This window comes from Notothenia rossii (genome assembly GCF_949606895.1).
Source record: "Notothenia rossii genome assembly, chromosome: 5".
NCBI classification, from domain to species: Eukaryota; Metazoa; Chordata; class Actinopteri; order Perciformes; family Nototheniidae; genus Notothenia; species Notothenia rossii.
This window is the reverse complement of record NC_136903.1, coordinates 74,797,641-74,818,009: the sequence shown is the minus strand read 5'-3', so window position 1 is coordinate 74,818,009 and position 20,369 is coordinate 74,797,641. Positions and strand designations below refer to the sequence as shown.

Below are 20,369 nucleotides of genomic sequence, written 5' to 3'. Positions count from 1 at the left end.
GGGTTCTTATTATACATCCATGGTTGGGTATCGTTTGGATTTTAACTATTCCGGTTATGCTTTTCGATTACGGTTCTTTTCGGTTCTTGATTCCGGTTCTTGGAGAGGTTAAAAATAAGTCCCATGCCAATTTCACAGGGAGAAAATATATATGAAAACATTAAGTCAAATCTGTATTCCTATTTATAAATCACTTCATACTGTTTAATGTTGTTACGGTTATTGAATAAAATTATATGAAAATGATCTCTGCATTGTTTAGTTAGTTCTAAGTGGTGCAGTTTGAGAATGTACAACTGACCCAGTCTCCTCTGATGTTATACTGCATCTTGCCTGTGAGACAGAGTCCAACCATACAGACTATCCAACACATGTCCTGCAATACATGCTACAGCTGCCCAGCTGCTCACTGTTTGTAAAAGTAAATAAATAGTATTTTCATTTCAATAATGTACTTTACCCTGCTTCATAATTTATTTAATTTATGTAACCTTTATTTAACCAGATAAAAAAGCATTGAGATCAAATCTAATTTACAATGCTGACCTGGCCAAGAAGGCAGCAACGTTACACATAACACATAACACAAACATATAAATGACAGAGAACAGAAAACAAAAGACGAAAAAGCCGTCACTACATTATGCACATTTGTAAGAAAGGTACACTACTTATTACTGCAAGAGCAGCTGGTGGTAAGGACTTCAGACAACTTCAATTTAAAACAATAAATAAACAATACTGACATCCCTATGCTCCTCCGAGTCTGGGGGTCCGGGGTTGTGAGGACAGTGCGAGGACACAGATCAGCTGATCCGGAGCATAGAGGGAGAGAGCTGCGGTCCGCGCGGACACGGACAATTTCCGAATGAGTTCTGCCTTTTGTAAGCTGAATTTATTAATAATTTGTCAATAAATATGAGCTAAAAACGTCACTTTTCCGTCGGACAAGTCAATGGAAATATGTACTTGTCCGATATTGTAAATAACACGTCCCGGGCGATCGGACGTGCTTTTTCGCACACTCACCAGTAAACGGAAAACCCCCAAAAGCACAATAGGGCCTTCTTTAACAAGAGTATTATTTCTTATTTTAAGGACATAATTGTGTTCGAGCATGCATTTAGAATAGAAATTAAGTTGTTGTTATGGGTCAGAGATTAGGACGTCAAAGAAATGTGTGTGATGACATCAATTGCTGCTTAACTGAGTTTAAGGAATTCATCTTGGTGCAGAGGTCAGGATTTGTTATATAGACCCACACCTATAATCTGGCCCAGACTTGGACTTCTGTCCTCCAACAAAATCCCCTCCCACTAAAGCCTAAACCTTTGAGAAAATATTTCTTATAACAATCAACCAGACATGCCAGGAGGAACTAGTTCAGCGTCTGCTCATCCCTATCGCGCACGTCATGAACAAGACAATGTTGATCTAACATCCTGAATGGACAACCAGAGTTTATGTGTAACTTGACTTCCATACTGCATATAATCAGCTGGTCCTCTCGTGCTCTGTCCTATAGCCAACATCCAGGGAGCCAGCACCAAAGATGGAAGATGCATCAGGAAAGGTAGGTGCATTTTCTTAGATTTCAGTGCTGTTTCTGAAATAAGATTATCTTTGCCTGTAATCCACAGTATTACTAAATAAATGCAATTGAATTTGTTTTTTTAATCATTCATTACAATAATGTATATAGCAATACATAGTGTGCACTTACATGCAGTGGTGAAGGAAGCATTCAGATTATTTAATAAAGTAAAAGTAATAACACTGCAAAATAATAGTTAAAGTCCTAATATTTTACCTAGTACTATAAGCAAACATTTACTTGAATTATCAACAGTAAACAAATCATGAAAGAGTACATTTGATCTCTCTTAGTTTTCATTTACATATCACATAAGACACTACTTGTTGGTCAAGGTGAAAGTGACCTTAACATTTTAAATAAAGTTTGAGTATTTTAATCTACCCACTCATTACATTTCATAAATCATGTATATGTCTTGATAAATCAATACAGTTATAGTTGTCGAGTTGAAAAACAGAGGAGGTTAATTTGTATATATGATTTTCCATTTACCATTTTAGCTTCAGTACTGGAGACTTTATCTGCTGTCGATGGTGTTGGGAATTGGGGGCTCGTTTCAGTATGGGATTCAAGTTTCTGTCATCGCTTCTCCAGCAGTGGTAAGATTTCTATTCGTTTTTGTCTTTTTGTTGTTGTTGTGGTTACGGAAACGTTAACTCATGTGTTGCAATTGTATTAGAAAAATGATGGTATTTTAAAATCTTATTTTTACTGTAAATTGCATTTTTTTTAAACAGGGTTGATCAGTAGATCACCTTGTCCCCTGACCTCTTTGACCTTTCTGCAGCATGTTCAGAGTTTTGTGAACCACACCTGGTTGTGGAGGTACGGATCTCCAGTGGATGACTCCTCCAACCAGCTCATCTGGTCCTTCATCGTGGCCGTGTTGAGTCTTGGGGCCTTGGCCGGGGCCCTTCACAGCGGCAGCATTCCCGTCACTTACGGCAGGTATAGAGATACACACTTTTAACCAATTATATTATCTGAAAGACATCTGTTTGGTGAGATATATCGTCAGAATGTTTGCTAAAATGTTTGGTTTTTAAACCTCTCTGACTCAGAGAGCCAAAAAAAAAGAGTTGGCCAACATTCATGTTCATGTTTAATAAGACAATTAGATTCAGAAATGTGTGTTTGGTACTGACAAATTAAATAAAACAACACTCACAATACACAGTACAACATACAATCCATACAAACAAAAAAGAAATTGCATCTTAAAGTGACTGAGTGGCAGTCTTAATAAAAGTTCTGGATTGTTCTTCCACTGAATCTATTTATACACAATACAATTGCCCAAAATCCCCCTTCTTCAGCTACAAAAGTTGAAAATGTAATAGTTTGCTCTGTGCAAAAGCTAAATGAATATGCTAACCAGACCAGATTTGGCCAACAAGTGGGTAAAACACATAAGGTAACTTATGTCAGCAGTGTAAACATCTTTATTGTTTCTTTTGTTTTTGCAGGAAAAAAGCTCTCTTGTTCAACAATGTAGTGGCGATTGTGGCTGCCATTCTCATGCTCTTCAGTCGAATGGCCAAGTCTTTTGAGATGATCTTGCTGGGCAGATTCCTCTACGGATATAATGTTGGTATGTTATGATTATGAGAAAGAGTGTCAGGCATAATGGGACAAATTATTACAAGAGTTTTCATTTATTTTTGACCTACTCTTTTCATTTAATCAAAAGTATAGTTGGCATTTTTGGTCAGATTGTTTTATAGCTCTTTTCTCCTTGTCTCTCCCCACAGGTCTTGGCTTGAGTGTGCACCTCATGTACCTCGGAGAGAGTTCTCCAAAGAAACTCAGGGGTTTCATGACTCTCACAGGCTCAATATTTATTGGATTTGGAAAGGTCATTGGTCAAATAATTGGCATCAAGTAAGAACTGATTTATGGCACTCTAATATTTATGAGAAAAACACATTTTCAAGAAAGAAAGAAAATGAATAACTATATATATATAACAAATTTGCCTACGCAGTCAAATGCCATGATACTAGTTGTTCATTAACGGACTAAAGCGCAATAACCTTTCAACTTTGTTTTAATAATTAGTCAGCATTAGAGCAGCAAAAGTGACGTAGTAAGCTATCTTAATTTCTGTAACGTAAGGGCCAATTCGAATATCTACAGTATTTCCTTTTTCCTGCTACTTAACAGATTTTCTTTGTTCTTCACTGTTTAGGGAGATAATGGGAACAGAAGACATGTGGCCATACCTCTTAGCTGTCAGTGGTATTCCAGCCATCCTGCAGCTTGTGACGCTGCTTTTCTTCCCTGAGTCACCCAGATACCTTTACATTGACAAAGGAGACACTGAAGGCAGCATAAAAGGTGAGTGGACTCTGTGTCCATTCTGGATTCTAAAGTTTATCGATACCCTTTAAAGTTTAGACACTGAGCTTTCATCCATTGCCTCATCCAAATAAACAAAAAACAGTCACAAACACATCCTGTTGCATTCAAGGATGTGTTGTTGAACGCTGTGATAGAGTTGAAACCATGGTAGCAAAAAAAAATCATGGCATGAATGAATGTTGCTAATAATATTTGCAAACTCTTCCTACATGAAACAGCTCAAAACAAGGTCTGTTAATAATCTTGGGTCATGAATCCTGGAAAGAGATATTGCTGCTGTGTTTTTCAAATGAACTGTTTTTGCACTTTGACCACCACAAACAAGTGCTTCTTATTTCCATTATTACTATAGTAGATATCCCAACTACTACAACTAGCCACTTGCACTAGTTCTATCTACATTAATAAGTAGCACCCCAGGTCAGATGTGTGAAAATGTGTCTTTTCTTTGGGTGAACTGTCCAACATTTCAAGCACAGACAGGTTTAACGCAGTATTAAAACTCTAGCATGATGCGTGATGTGTGTTTATGTGAAAGCTTTGCAGTGGCTGTGGCAGGAGGACGACTTAAAACTGGAGCTGGACGACATGAAGAAAGAGAGAGAGAGCACTCAGGGAGAGAAGGCGAAGACTGTGAAGGATGTCCTCTGCTCTCGCTGTGTGAGATGGCAGCTTCTGACTCTCATCATCCCCTGTGCCGGGGTTCAGTTCTGCGGCATCAACGCTGTATGTTCAGCTCAGCTTTCCCCCTAAAAAATACATTGGCATCTCTTTTTCACACACAGCTTGATCCGGTTAATGGCCTCTCATATTTTCTTTCTCTCCTCCAGCTGTATTTTTACGCCTTTGACCTCTTCCGTGAGTCTGGAGTGCCTGAGAACCAGATGCATTACTTGGCCATTGGCCTTGGAGCCACAGAGCTTTTCACAGTGACGCTGTGTGTGAGTATCTCTTCAAAGGAGAATGAAACTGACTCGTGAAAATGCACTGACACATGAAGGATGTTAAAATAATCCAGGTTTTAATATGGACACGCGAAAAACGTTTTTAGATTATGAACGTTTCCTATAATGTATTGTACACATGATCTGACAAGAGGATAATGGAGAAAATAAATATTAATTTCTACTGGAGGAAAAATATTCTGTGCATTATTTTTGGGCCTTTTCTTTCTGTATGTTGAGGTTCCACATGTGTACATCACTTGGAAAACTACATAAGTTAGAAAGTATTATATTAACTGTAGAAATACAATACTTTATTGACATTTCTGTTGTGTCTCAGTCTTTCTTGATAGACCGTGCCGGCAGAAAGAAGCTGATGGGCTACGGCTATCTACTGATGGGTATCACCATGTGTGTACTCACTGTCATGCTGTCCATCAAGGTACAAGCACTCTAATAGTGCACATTTCTCCAAATTAAATGTTTTGTAGAACATCAAATGTATATTTCTTTCTCTTATCCTACAGGATCTGAATCCCTGGATCCCCTATGTGAACATTAGCCTGATATTCTGTGTCATCTGCATTTATGGACTTGGACCATGTAAGTTTCCTGTTACCAGTTCTCCTCCTGACAAAAAGCTTTTACATTTGTTTTTATACATTTTTCTTTTATCTTATTTAAGCTGGAGTGTCTATGGCTCTTCCTGCTGACCTCTTCCTACAAGCATGGCGTCCTTCTGCTTATGTGATCAGTGGGACTGTCAACTGGATTAGCATGTTCCTCGTGGCGATGTTGTTCGGCTACATTGTGGTGAGAAACCTACTATGTATCATTATTTCAAATAATTCATATATATTATATCTCTATTTTGACTATGTTTTCTGTGTATCCAACAGGATGCACTTGGACAGTTCTGCTTCCTGATTTTCGTTGCTTACAGCATTTGCAGTGCAGCGTTCCTGTTATATTTTGTCCCAGAGACCAAAGGAAAGACAATGGTAGAGATTATGGAGGATTTCAACAAACTGAATTACAAGAACAGGGGCGCTGACACTGAAAGGACTGACATTGATCTTGCTACTAAATTTTAACATGTTTTTTTATACTTTATTTATCAGCTGCAAATTGTTCTGCATAAAGCTTTGAACATTCACTTTAAAGTTCAAATGTGAAACTGTATTTTAAGAATAAACCATGTCATCAACACAATCATATTACCTCTAGTGACAGATTATTAAACACAAAGACACATTATATACAGAGAGCTGAATGTGAAATCTGTAAATATATTTTTGGATGTATAAAAAATATCAAATTACCTTTTTGTTTTGGTTGTTTGCGTTATATGTTCTCCTGCCCTATAATATGGGAAATAGCAGTTTTAAACGTATAAATAAATTGTATTTACAGCTAGAAATAATTGCAGCACCTCATTCATCCAACATGAATCAAAGCCTCACCAAATCTTCAAGGATATCATATTTAGATTTGCCTTTGACATCTCAATTGCACTTCTATATATGAAATCACCAAAAGTAAGTTTTGTATTACTCCTTTTTCACCTTCTTGCCTCCTCCTTTAACGGGAATCTTTTACAGGGTATCCACAGTTAAACATACTCTTGTGGTACCTGGATAGCAAAGGGAAGCTATTCTGTTGACTTGCATCTTAGCACAATTATCTCTGGTAAAAGCAGTGATGCAATAGGGCTTTTATTGTAAAAGGGAATCGCAAACAACATTTTAAAGCAAGGTTTATTGGTAAACAATCCCGAAAATACGGTGTCATTATTCTATGAGCAGCATATACTTTAAGTGAAGGGCTAAAACGTTGTCTATGGCCACAATTGTAAACCCCAGGTTTTACCCAATTAATGATTCACATCACATTACCGGTACTTGCTCGATTAGTAGTTGAAATATTTGTCAACCTGTTTACCACAACAACGGAATTGCAGCACAACTAACTTTAGTGTATACACACATTATCATTTGGACCGTCTAAGTGTATTATAAATGTAATTTATACTCACGAGACCTATACTGCACATCTTTCCATCCTGGGAGAGGGAATGCTATTTGTTGCTCTTCACAAGGCTTCTTCAGTTTTTTCCACATTAATCGTGTGTTTTTCCTTGTTCCATGCAAGGGTAAAAGGACCTAAGGGTCATATCCTGTAAAAACTGTAAACCCCCAGAGACACGTTTGTAATTTGTGATATTGGGCTAGATAAATAATATTTGATTGATTAGTTGTAAAATTGCATGAATGGATTGGTTGATTCATTATTTAACATGAAAAACTACAAGACAAAAATTAGGCTCTTTTTCAATTGCAATTTATTTGTTGCTCATCTCTGTACCAACAAGAGAGATGAGACTCAATAACAGAGTACAAAAACAGATATCTATAGAAAATTATGCGTATATTGAAATATGTCCAAATAACAAATCAAGTAGCTCACACATCATAAGAGCTATCCTGTTGCGTACGATGATAAAATACCAAGTTAACATATTGTACATTTTCTGTGTGTTTTTATACAAAAGTGTCAATGCAAGTCACTCTGTACAATTCCTAACCTTTAGAAAAGAGGACCTTTTTTTAATCCACTGCTGTGCACAATCAGTATTTGGAAGGCACTTAGCAACAGACCAAAAGCAGAAAAGCAAAAACATTTAGGTCTAAATACTCAATGAAAACACCTTTTACACTCGAGTACCAACATGAGTGAAAAAAAAAAAAAAAATCATACAATCCCAGTAGAGAACACCAACAAAGGAACATTATTTCCTTACAGCATCTTCCACTTCTTTTTAATCAATAATAAAAACAACCCTTATCAACTTTTAAAGGAGTAAATACTAGTGCAGAGTGGATCAAAAAAGGAGAAAAAACACTTGGTCAGAGACTTGAATCGTGCGACTGGCAGTGTGAGCGCTACCAGAGCCCAGTGACAGAGCGGTGAGCAGGGAAACCATCGCTGCCACCAACCAGTGATTGACATTCAGTCCGAAGCTCGGCTCGCATGCTAGAACATGCAGTTTACACTTTCAATCAAATGGCCATAACTTAACATCCCTCCACATACATGATGGACAAGAAAAACAAAATCTATATATGTACAGGACCACCATGACAAACACTGCTCATATTGGTTGGTTCATATATATTTATATATATATTTATAGAATGTGTATATGAATGGTATATACACTTGTTACAATCACAAAATAACCATAAATAATATAGGAATGTACTGGATTTTAAGAGGCTAAATTATGCACAAATAATAATTAAGCAAAGCAGGAAACACAGAATATAACAGAAAAAGACACGCATGTATGTACTCTTTTCTAACCACACACAGACACTTCTAGCTACTGCACTGTTGATTGGGTTTTGCGTCGTAATGCAGATTTTTCAACATAAGAAAAAAACAACAGATATTTGGGATACATGTTAATCACCTGATGTGTTATTTCTGTGAGAGGTCAATAAGATAAAAGATGATTGCATTGTATTCCTCAATCTTATCCTTTTCGTTTGGATCTCTTCTTACAAAAGACACTGATTAGATTTTCGGACTGTGATGGCTTATTTTGTGTTTCAGTATGTACAGAGGAAGTATGAGTGAAAAGGGTCTGCAATTTCGATTCTGATTGTTTAACCAAAACTATATTCATATTAACTAACAGGAAATTGATCTCCAGACCTGGTTTCTTCTTATCAGTAACCTCCAATCGGATTTCTTAAGATGCAAATCTAATTCAGCGGCCTAAAAATATCCTCTTTACAGTGGGGTCAAATTTCTAATTACACAAAGCAAAGCAGAAACAGGGGACGTTTCAATTTGAGGAACCATCCAATCTAGTCTGTCCTCATTACAGGAATGTCTTTGTCCAACATTTTGAATGAAACACAATTTGACTACAAAAAATGGATAGCTTGGATGTAGCCATTAGTGCAAACCCAAGACTTGTCTTCTTCTAACAGCACAAGTGTATCTGACAGGATGTGAGTGAGCAATACAAGTAGTGCAGGCGATGAAAAGGAAGGAACACAAGAAAGTGAGCTTAATAACTTGACTATAAAACTAGGATTTTGTTTGGTCGGTCCAGAGGCTGGCGGATCAGGCTCCTCCTAACCCCACCAGCTGTTGCAAAACACACATCACCACACATTTCTATTTAACATAATTTAGAGTGAAAAATTATCAAAACAAGCAAATCACAAGATTTTTGATTGACAATAAAAAAACAACTGTACACGAAACCAGGGCATGAATAAGTTAATAAAATATAATCTACATTTCTCAAAATATATACTGAAAATATATACCTGACCTTGGTCCCTGTTGAATGTACACAGCTGATCAATGACTAATCACCACAGCGTTAAAACATTGTTAGTGTAGGGGGGGATACAAAGCTCATCCCTAACAAGCGCAAGGCATGTTTCCAGACACATTTTGCAGGTTTAAACCAATTTTATCCTTGGAAAATGTATTTCATTATCTTTTGTCTCCAGCTTTTTTTAAATAAATAATGTTCAAATCAGAAACGTACTAAGAGCTTTTGATATCAAGCTGCTAGCAGATTTTATTCATTTAGATTAGAGATATCTTCGGATCAGCTATGGCATCAGGGTATATACTGTGCTCTGTGGTTAAGACTTATAATCGCTCAGGTTAATAGTGAATAGAAACACCAAAGGCTTCAAATAATGAAAAAAGATGCTTCTACCAGCTTTTTTAAAGACTTGGAGATAGAAATACAAACTAAAAGAAAGAAATATGAGGTGCTATTAGATCTTTAAAATCAGTTAGTTCCCCTTGCATTTCGTCATTTCAATTTTCTGTCAGTACAAAGGGTTGGTTTGCTCTTGCTTTTTATTAAAATCTCATGATGGTTTAACAATAAATTATAAGCTTTGTGTGGGTGCGGCAAGAGTTCAAATAGGACGTGATTAAAAAGTGCTTCTTGGTAAGGATACTAACTGCGTAGCATTGCATCATGGCCGTTGAAGGGAAAACGAAAGTCAACTCCGCTAAACAGAGAAACTTATCCTTCACTGTCAGATGGGTTTTCTAAAGTTTTTAGCTGGACACTCGGAGTCTGCATCCCGTCGACATCCTCTGTCTCACAACTTGACAAAGAAGAGGACCAAAGCAAAGACAAAAATGCGATGGCTCCAACAAGTGTAAATTATCACTTTACAAGACAGTGTAACTACAAATGTGGATTTTGTTTCCACACTGGATGAAGCCAAAAGAGGGCTCAAACTCCTGAAGGAATCAGGCATGGAAAAGATCAACTTCTCTGGAGGAGAGCCATTCCTGCACAATAAAGGAGACTTTCTGGGGGAATTAGTTCAGTACTGGAAACAGGACCTCCAGCTCCCAAGTGTCAGCATCGTCAGCAATGGAAGCATGATCAAAGAAAAATGGTTCCAGAAATATGGGGAAGATCTGGACATCCTGGCCGTCATCTGTGACAGCTTTGATGAAGCAACAAACCAGCGAATTGGCAGAACTCAGGGCAGAAAAAGCCACATTGACAACCTTCACAAGATTCGAAACTGGTGCCAGCAGTACAAAGTGGCATTCAAAATGAACTCAGTCATCAACAACTTCAACATAGACGAAGACATGAAGGAGAACATCCTCCAGCTCAACCCAGTCCGCTGGAAGGTGTTCCAGTGTCTGCTTATCGACGGGGAAAATGCAGGAGATGAAGCCTTGAGAGAGGCAGAATGGTTTGTCATCAGCGATGAGATGTTCCAGGATTTTCTGGATTGACACAGCAGCCTCCCCTGCCTTGGTCCGGAGTCCAATGAGAAGATGAGGAATTCCTACTTAATCCTCGATGACTATATGTTTCCTGGACTGTCGAGAGGGAATGGAGGACCCGTCCAAGTCCATCCTGGATGTGGGTGTGAAGGAAGCCATTTGTTTGAGTGGCTTTGATGAAAAGATGTTTAAAGAAAGAGGAGGGAAATATGTGTGGAGCAAAGCAGACTTCATGAAGCTGGAGTGGTGAAAACACTGCAACTCAAATTCGATGTACCTTTGATGATGGGTTGCACAGATGATGTTTATAGTGTGTGTGTGTTTTTATTGTTATTTCTGTTTCTTACTTAAATCACTGCTTTTGTTTTTTTGAAAAAAAAGTGTTATGTTAAATAAAAGTTTATATGATTGCACATGTTTTGTTTTATATATATATATATATAATGTTGCACTGCAGATAATTTTGTTGTAAAAAATCACAAAATAAAAGGATTTTATCCAGTGGGGAAAAAAAGTGCTTCTTAGGACGGACACTTTCCTGCTTTTTAACCAGGCATTCTAGAGGGTATACGTCACATTCATTTCTGACGACCGGCACAACCAACAATGCAAACAGACAGAAAATGTGAACGAGTTATCATGATCAGTGTTTCCCCTACCATTGTCTTGGAAGGGCGCTGCGCTATATATCTATATATATAGCACCAAATAGCAACTAATCTATATCTCCTGTCACTTTTCACATTGAACATGTGCTCTTTTATTAAATAAACTACGTAACGCTTTCATTTTAAGTTGTGAGTTTAGTGTTTTTGACCCTAAGAAACACTGATGCATTAATCAATAACAATAATCCACAGCTCCTCTCTCTGCTCCAGAGGATTTAAAATATATATATATCCCAATGCCACCCCCTAAAAAACCTAGGGGAAACACTGTGCATGTGCATTTGTAGTAAAAGTACATTTATCTCCGGCTCTAACTGTAACCCTTTTAGTAATTAATTTAAGTGTGGAAACTTTCGGGAATGAAGCTGAAGAGAGTTGGTTAGAATAAACGTGTCATAAAAAATGCCGTGGGCCTGTTATGATTTTTTTGGGAAAAGTTAATAGATTAAAGAAAATCTGCCACCAAAATTGAGGACCAATTAAATCCCTGTCCTTAAGAAAATCACAATCCTCGTCAAAAGAAGTAGAGAACAACATAGATACATAACTCAGCCCTCTGGTTGATCTGAGGTAAATACATCTGTTTACAGCCTTCGAGAGAAAGAGGAATTATGAAACATAAAAATCACTGTAAGGGCCAAAGGTTAATTTACCGAGTACATCAGAGCAGTTAAAGTGGGCATACAGACAATTACTTGTTTTAAGCTTGCAGTAAATAAAACATCTCATGTCAAGTAAATGTTGTGCAGCTAAGAAAGCTCAATAACACACCAGCGAAGAAACAAATATAAGAATACCAAACATGACTTCAACAGATCCACATCAGATAAAGGAAATAAAACCTTCATGTCATTTCTTTTAAGAGAACGTTTTAAACACCGTGCACGCGCTTTTCATACTTGGAAAAAGTAGAAAAAGTAGGAATCGTATGGCAGTCTGTGACAAAAATATAAGATACACATTAAGCGATGTAACAAACTGAAAGAGTTACCTTGAGGAAAAGTTATTCCCAAATACAGAGCATCTTCTTTGTCCTAAAATGAACGTTAGCAAATAAGTCACTTCGCTCCAAAGTCAATTCCACTCTGACCCGCCTCAGCATCCACCAGAGAAGAGGCAAAAGCAGACTGGACTATCTGAAAGCCAAAAGACTCGAGCAGAGACATGTTCTGTTGGGGGGAGAAGGGAGAGGTCAGGGAGGGGCCTAGCTCGTTTAAGGCCGGCCCTGAGGTCCCCTGGGCCTTCTGGGCTTTGTGAACTCTGTGCTGGTGCTTGTTGAGGTAGGACTTGGTGCGGAAAGCCTGACCGCAAATGCTGCAGATAAACTTCTTCTCAGGGTCCGTCTTGGCTTTAGATCCCTCGGGGGAGCTGAGGGCCCCGGTAGAGGCCCCATTACAGGCCAAAGAGGGCATCTCCAGCTCCGGCTCGTCAGGTTTCTGAGGAGATTTAAGCTCGTCACCGTTAGACAATTCCCCAAATGAAGGATCGGATTCTTCTGATTCCAGATGAGGACACTTCCCAGTGTTCTCCTGCCCGTCTGTGGCAAACAGAGCATGGATAGCAAAGGAGAGAGTGAGACAGAGAGAGAAAAAAGGAAATGGGAGGAAAGGAAGGAATGGATTACGACAAATGAATTATATAACAGGTTTGTCACATACAACTTTAATCCAGTAGTTTGTTGGAACCTGAAATATTTAAAACATTTTACTGGAGAAGTTTAGTGAGAAGGCACCTGGTACAAGCAGGGCAGTTTACATCAATTAGTTGACCAATCAGTTGTAAACCAAAAATGTGGCCACAGCTTTAAACTATACCATCATCCATCTCAGTCCATTTGCAAAGTGTCCACAGACTGCCGAGATCAGCCAGCCAGTGGGCCGCGCTAGCACCAAGCCCCCACCCACCCACCCACCCTACTGCTGGACTATACTGACCTGCAGCAGGCCCATGGACGGGGAAGCCAGGCACCCCGCCAGAGCGACAATCCCAGAAATACGGAGCCCCACCTGCCTTCCCCATGAGCTCAGGCTGCAGAGGGCCAGGCTGGGGGAGCACTGGGGGTCCAGAGAGCCCATGAAAGCGACCCTCTGCCTCAGTGGAGGTGAGAAGCAGCTGGCGACTGGCGCACAGGTCTACACAACACCCGGCCAGGGAGAAAGGAGGGGGGGGGACATCAGAGGCCGGCGGAAACCATACGGACAGAATTACCTTATTTTCATTGATAGTACTTGTAATGCTGTTGGTGAACTAACCTAGACAGGTTTTCTCCTTTCCCTTCTAGCAAATGCCACATTTCTGATTCAACTAGCTTGCGGTGTAATTAATTACTGAAACAGCTATTAGATATTTGCAAAAATCTATATGAAGAAAATCCTTCATATAACTAAATATCTTCTTTTATAAAGATATATAAATTGTGTGTTGGATTGTAAGAGCAAGGTTATGGAAGACTAATGCCAAAAAAGCTATTTGAGATAAACGGCTTTTTGTTTTTAGAAAGTTAAGTATTTCTATATTACTTCCTGTGGACATTTATTTCGTGATACATCAATTTATTTTAAACAAGTGCACAGCGGACAGAGTAAGTCCAGACAATAACAAATAATTTAAGCTATTAGCCACTTTTTAAGTTTAGAAACTCATGTGTCTTGTTTGTTATTATTATTATTATTATCAACTTGGTGTATTTGATGAGATGCAAAAATGTAATATTACAATACATTGCATTTAGCTGACGCTTTTCTCCAAAGCGACTTACCAAGCATACAGCAACTAAGTTATTGCCATTACATATGGGTATATTAACTGCTACTTTGCAAGCTTGCTCACAACGACATGTACTTTTATTAGTTATTGGTGTCTCTTGTTTCTACACAAATATTCCGTCTTTTTCAAACACGTCACATATACATATATATATGTGTGACGTGCCATTTGACAATCAGTTAAACTGTTGCATTGCTGATGGAACAATAATTGATATCACTGCAAAGAGTGGTGTGCTCATTTAGTGATACTTATACCAGTGAAGGATTGGGGGGAATAAGCAGATAATGACTCCAATATCAAAGGTCCTCTAACCCCCAACAAGCAGATACTTGCATCATGGCGTAATCTGAGCAAGCAGATAACACCAAAATGCTGCCCAGAGGACCGGGGGCCATTGCTTAGTGACACGACATATCAAAACCCTGCTGGCAAACAATATTGATTTTAACATTCCTGAATTCAAAGGAAATGTACTGATTCCTAAAAAGTTAATTTATTTTCACCTGCAAGGCCAGAAGGCTCATTATTTGTATTCATGTATTTGTTGTGTAAGAGAAAAACCACAGAGAAACATTTAACATCAAAAGCTAAAGGTGATTTCTCAACTTAATCCCAGATATGGTGGTTATAAATCCTTATTGATTAAATGATATTACCACTACATAGAAAAAGGCTTGTAGATTGTTTTAAATACATAAAAAAAGGAAAACGACTAAATATTTATATTTGTTAATATTTTGTGGATTGCGGATGTAAAAAGTGATTAATTTCAGTTGTTTTGATAGTCAATGTCAGTTTGGGAATCAGCCAAACAGTATATGTTTTAATCGCTGTACACATGAGCTTTTCTGATTATTATTATTATGATAACAGGATTTTAGGTACCAGAGCAATTCTACAGATTTAAATATTGTCTTCCATGAAATCAATTGTGGCTCACTGTATTTATGGTACTGATTTTACAAAGATGATTAATTCAGGGCAAACGGAGCACACTATGACACTCATGCAGCACTATGCATTGCTGAACAACTGCTGATGGACCAGCCAAACAGAAACAGACACCATATGACGCCATGGCCATGCTAGACAGACACACACCAAATAAAAGGGACTTTTTACTGTTCCTACATGCAGAACTGGCAACTTTGAAGTCTCCAGACAACGTCTATGTGTTAAAATACTGTGCGTGAAGATAGGCACTAAGAATTTGTCTGCATTACATTTTAAATTTCTCGTTCAATAAGTCCAAATGTTTTAGCGTGTGGAGCAACAGACGGATTAACTGCCTTATGATATATAACTAAATCTGCAGATTACGAGAATAATTAGAAAAATGCCCTCAGAGGTGAGGAATACTTCCACTTCTATGTGATTACCAAAGGTAGGTTCTGTATATACAGCCACCACCTGAAAGACATTGACAGCTAGCAGAAAGACAACAAGCACATGAAATTGCACCAATAGTTTGAGCGCAAAGCTTGGCAGCAGAGGTTGTGATATGCTTGTGCTTTGAACATATACCAAAGATGCAGCAGCATGTTTCTCCAAATAGCAGCAGAGCAAATGAAAGCCTGAAACATGAAGTTTTGGGATGGGGCGGGCGGCTGCTTGCCTTCCACCGAGCACTGGCGTCCCATGAGGTAAGGGGTGCCGTTGTGCATCTGCAGCTCCCCCCGTGGTTCAGGGAAGATGTGCATTGTGGCGGAGGGGAACAGTGGAGAGCCATGGTGTGTCTTTATATGCACCTTAAGGTAGGACGCACTGGAGAAACCTGGGACCAGAAGAACAAAGAACAAGGCAGTGGTTTGACAAACTCAAGGCCTTGACTATGTCGAAGGGAACCCTGGCTACTTGTTATTAATGATCAGAATAAGTCTTGAACACTAGAGATTACTGTAGGGGGTGTTATTTCTCAACATTGAAGAGCATTACTTTTCTAATAGACAAGACAGCATCAATCTAAATTCCAGTTTAAAGCAAACAAAGGGAGGTGCACATTAAAGACATGTTCTTTAAGAACCAATCATAGTACTTTTTGAGGCATGTGCAGGTCCACAAGATGTCAACACCAGCCAACGGTATTGGACTCTGTATGTACAAGGTAAAAGCCATCTTTCTGAAGGATTTGTCACATTCAGCATGTGCATTTCAACTTTCCCACAGACCAAACAAACAACTTATTATAAATATGTTGTACACCTCAATGCAACCTATCCCTTAAAGACACAACAATAGATTTGAGGGCCACCATCAAATCAGGTAGCACAGGACACTGAAATGAGACAACACAGACCCTGGACAAGGCTTTAGTAAGTCTCAGGGGCTTCCTCCTGTGTTCGGCAGAAAGTAAACAGAATTGAGGCGCCAACACAGAGGACACCTTTGTTATTTGTCTAAGGAGACATAGCAAAGCCAGTTAAATACCAAAACGGGATGTTACACATTTGTATCCTCTGAATGTTCAACGGCTTCTAACACTGTGATGTATGTTGAAGTATTTGAAATGACTACCTTTGTTGCAAATGCCACAGTAGTTATGCGTCCCTTCGCTGTGTTTCTTGAGGTGGTCTGTCATGTAGGCAGCACGCAGAAACTTGCCGCAAACCTTGCAGGGGATTTTGTCCTCATGGCATGCAAGGTGTGACCGGAGGCGATCTCTTGTAGCAAAAGAGGCATTACAAATCTGTAATATAGAAATTGGTAAGACATTAACACCTTTCTCAAATATCATCTTTTAAAAAGCATCACTAGCTTTGACATGAACTGACATATAGATCCTGATTGTTACCTGGCACTTGTGGGGTCTCTCTGTTGTGTGAACCTGTTTGATATGTCCATTCAGGTGGTCTGGTCTGGAGAGAAAAGAACAAAAGTTATGTCTGTGTTGTCAAGATATTAACCATTTCTAAGATATTTCTACACAGCTCAACAGGCTCTGTCTTATCATAAGCATCCCACCTTTCAAATTGTAGGAAATAAGTCTTAATTACTCAACATTAGCAAGCACGTATTCATGCACTACTTTTGTGCAAGTTTATAATCTTGTGAAAACTCCCATCTATTACCAATTGTTAGTAAGCATACGGCTTTGTGAGCATAGAATTATGTCCACATAGTCATAAATGTATATTTCGAAACTCTCCCTCATCACATTTTTGGACTTTTTGCTAAATCATTATAACAATGAGAATTATTTAGCCCATTAGCTGCATGCATTTGAACCTCCTAATCAGTAGGTGGTGACAGTGAGTTTAAAGCAGGGCCTGAGAGCTGGGAAACTGGTTTGTGTGGTTGAAGACTAATGACTCAGATGACAGGTCACTGTAACGGATGAGCAGCTTTCTAACAACACTAACCAAAATGTGTATGTATGACAACACTTAAGAGTGTGTCAAGGTTTGCAGTTAGTGGCCTTAAACTAGCTAATAATACAGCCTTTCACTCATACCCTTTCAGAGACTGAACCCCAACCTCTCTTTGTTTACTGGCATCAACACACAATGACTTCTTATTGCTGAACTAATGTTGCTGTGTTTGAACCTAAGATCTGGATCTATTCTGCTAAAGATAAAGTAGATTAACCGCTTTCTGAACAGCAAGGCTGTCAGCTTTGATTAGTTTCTGCTCTGTTGCAAATATGTGGTTTTACAGTTGTGTGATTGTGAGTACTCAATTTATACCTGCTAGTACTGTCCTTTAGGTATTATATTCAGATACACAGAGCTGCATAGTAACAAACAATGTCCAGGTAGGGGGATTTAATAATTGTGACAGCAACACTGTTAAGTACAGGACATGCTGTCAATGTGAATAAAGTTAAACTCACCTTGAAAAACCTTTACCACAGCTTTGGCACACATAAGGTTTGCCGACCGAGCCGTCATGGGAGCGAACATGGTATGACATCCTGTCCTTACGTTTGAACCGGAGTCCGCACACATGGCATGCGTACGGCTTCTCCCCGGAATGGGAGAGCTTGTGTCGGTTCAGGTGGTAAACGTCGCGGAAAACTTTACCGCAAATGTCACAGCCAACATGCCGCCTGGTCCTCTCCCGTTTGCGACCGTTGTCAAGCCCTCCGTGTAACTGCACGCCGTTTTCCTCCAGAGCAGACGGAGACATTAAAGAAATGTCGCCCGCTGTTGACAGGCTGTCACTGACGTTGTTTACACCGAGGTGTGCTCCGTGTTGCGCTTCGTGGTTCTTTAACCGGGAAGCCTCTGTAAACGCTTTACCGCATGTCCCACATGGAAACAGCCCAATGTCTTTCGGAGTGCTGTGATTAAAGTGTACAGCCTCCATAACCCCGCTAGCTTTCTTTGCTCGCCCCCGGTTTCTTTTCGACCCTGGGGATGCAGCGTCGTGCTGAAACGTGTTCCCCGGTATTTCCGTTGATGGGGAAACGGACAGTCCTTCGACAGGCTCCAACAGTGGCATCGAAGGATCGCCACCGTCCTCCAATAACACAATACCGGGGTCTTCACTCCCGTCCACATGCATCTGTGCATTGTTAGCAAAGCTTTGACCGTTCACCAGCAGCCCCGTGCCGTTCACCAGATCCTGCTGCGCCACCGGGAAACCCAGCTCCGCGGCCGCTGTGGCCTGGAAGAGGCTGGCGTCTCCTCCCCGCGACGTGGGGACCATGATCTGGACGTTTGATTGTTTGATTACCTCCTGACATATCTCAATAACGGACCGCATCAGCAGGAACTTGGCAGCTGTCATCAACTCCGGGAAGCACTCGAGTCGCACCACGATCCTGGAGGTGTAGGCGAAGTCCAAAACGTCTTTAAAAACTTTGGGGCTGATTGTGTGCATCTCCAGCTCTCTGGCGTCGCCTTCGCCCTCCGTCTGGCGACTGAACACCGACTCGAAATACTCGCTGCACGCCGCTAACACAGCTTTGTGTGCCGGGAAGCTCTCCTCGCCGACGCGTAGGATCACATCGCAGAACCTGCCTCCATCTTTCCTCTGAACGTTGAGGTTGTGTAGCATCTCCGCACTGTGCTTGCTCACCTGATAGGTGTACGAAGAAGTCCAAGACGGCTCCGCTACCTTCTCCATGCCGAATTCATCCAATAACAATGGTTGTTAGCGTCAACGGTCGGAGAAACAGCAGATTCGTGTGTGATGTCTCGAGCAGTTAGCTACAAAATACAAAACCAACCGCCCCTCCCCGTCGTTTTAGCTTCTAACGTTAAACGTTAGCAGTAGCAGCGGGGGAAAATGGCAGCCCCCCAGCTTCCTGTGAACTTTGACCCTGGTTTCTTGAGGGGTGGGGGTCGCTCTTGTTCGGTGGAAAATATTTCCCTAGGGTTTGATATTGAATATGTTTTTTGTTGTTGTATTTCTCTCTTTGTAATGACTGTCAGAGGAGTAGCGCCCCAGCAAAGCAGGGGTCTCTCGCGTCTTCTTTACAAAACGTTAACACGCAGGTCTCTTCCTGTCTGCTCTGTTTATAAATCCCCTCCCCCAACCAAACAGTAATACCAAGAGAAAAAAAACCTTCCTCTGTACGAGTGCATTCTGCAAGCATCATTGTATTGTACAAGTCACTAGAATTAAGTTGTGGTTTGACAAGACAAGAAAATCAATGCAAACGCTCAATCCAGCATTATTGTAAACATTAAAATAATGCTTAAATAAATTGAGATTTTGGGCTTTTTGAACAGGGTTCAGATCCACTTGTTACTAGTGTGTGTGTATATATATATATATATATATATATATATATATATATATATATATATATATATATATATATATATATATATATATATATATATATATATATATATATATATATAAATATAAAAGATATTGAGATTACACTTTGTCCATTCCCATCTAAGGAAGGGGTGGGCAGAATATTATAAACTTAACCCGAGGTGTGACACAGGCTGGAAAATAAGTGAATCAACACCTATCAGTATCAACACATTCTGAACACAACTACCTTCACTGAGATATGCCTTATTGCAGCCCATTGTACAGAACTAGATTAAGGCTACAACAACTAATTGTTTTCATTATCCATATTAAAAAATATATAAAATTTAGCCTATAGTAAAAAAATAAATAAATAGGTATTACCACCACAGGTGCAGAGGCAAACATGACATTTCAAATATGCTGTTTTGCTTGACCAAAAGTCCCAATACTGCAAAAAAAATAAAAGAGACTGAAATACACAAAAGTTGCCAATTATGTTGCCAATTATATTTTTTGTCCATT

General features: G+C 39.4%; 3 protein-coding genes across 6 annotated transcripts; 2 read left to right on the top strand and 1 right to left on the bottom strand.

Annotated features, from left to right (window-relative positions):
* Positions 1-868: 868 nt before the first annotated feature.
* Positions 869-6,217, top strand: LOC307042037 (solute carrier family 2, facilitated glucose transporter member 11-like). The gene is made up of 13 exons (XM_079685720.1): positions 869-884; positions 1,526-1,573; positions 2,098-2,196; positions 2,385-2,545; positions 3,064-3,188; positions 3,349-3,478; positions 3,786-3,934; positions 4,497-4,684; positions 4,789-4,899; positions 5,243-5,344; positions 5,430-5,505; positions 5,588-5,715; positions 5,802-6,217. Exons 2-13 carry the CDS (start codon positions 1,553-1,555, stop codon positions 5,994-5,996), a joined length of 1,485 nt encoding a protein of 494 aa, XP_079541846.1. The 5' UTR covers positions 869-884; positions 1,526-1,552; the 3' UTR covers positions 5,997-6,217.
* A 1,009-nt stretch (positions 6,218-7,226) lies between these two features.
* Positions 7,227-19,753, bottom strand: patz1 (POZ/BTB and AT hook containing zinc finger 1). Of its 4 annotated transcripts, XM_079685704.1 has the most exons (6): positions 17,962-19,753; positions 16,924-16,987; positions 16,647-16,818; positions 15,748-15,906; positions 13,298-13,495; positions 7,227-12,900 (listed from the first exon to the last, which is right to left on the bottom strand). In XM_079685704.1, the coding sequence occupies exons 1-6, from the start codon at positions 19,197-19,199 to the stop codon at positions 12,422-12,424; spliced, it is 2,310 nt and encodes a 769-aa protein (XP_079541830.1). In that variant the 5' UTR covers positions 19,200-19,753; the 3' UTR covers positions 7,227-12,421. The 4 variants fall into 4 exon arrangements, with proteins under 4 accessions (XP_079541830.1, XP_079541832.1, XP_079541831.1 ...); XM_079685706.1 differs by lacking the exon at positions 13,298-13,495; XM_079685705.1 differs by lacking the exon at positions 15,748-15,906.
* LOC307042044 (S-adenosylmethionine-dependent nucleotide dehydratase RSAD2-like) lies at positions 10,092-12,353 on the top strand (the record flags this gene model as incomplete). The annotated part of the gene is given in 4 exon segments (XM_079685734.1): positions 10,092-10,162; positions 10,164-10,701; positions 10,705-10,781; positions 10,783-12,353. Coding segments are annotated over 4 exon segments (849 nt in total). The 3' UTR covers positions 10,946-12,353.
* Positions 19,754-20,369: the final 616 nt, after the last annotated feature.

Bases quoted from the DNA above. Each gene is read 5' to 3' on its own strand.
- LOC307042037 (XM_079685720.1), top strand. From the start codon at position 1,553: ATGGAAGATGCATCAGGAAAG. The intron at 2,546-3,063 runs GTATAGAGATAC...TTGTTTTTGCAG, and splicing joins ATTCCCGTCACTTACGGCAG to GAAAAAAGCTCTCTTGTTCA. The intron at 4,900-5,242 runs GTGAGTATCTCT...GTTGTGTCTCAG, and splicing joins TTTTCACAGTGACGCTGTGT to TCTTTCTTGATAGACCGTGC.
- patz1 (XM_079685704.1), bottom strand. From the start codon at position 19,199: ATGGAGAAGGTAGCGGAGCCGTCTTGGACTTCTTCGTACACCTATCAG. The intron at 16,988-17,961 runs GTGAGTTTAACT...TTTTCTCTCCAG, and splicing joins TGTGGTAAAGGTTTTTCAAG to ACCAGACCACCTGAATGGAC. The intron at 13,496-15,747 runs GCAAGCAGCCGC...GGTGTTGTGTAG, and splicing joins ACGCCAGTGCTCGGTGGAAG to ACCTGTGCGCCAGTCGCCAG.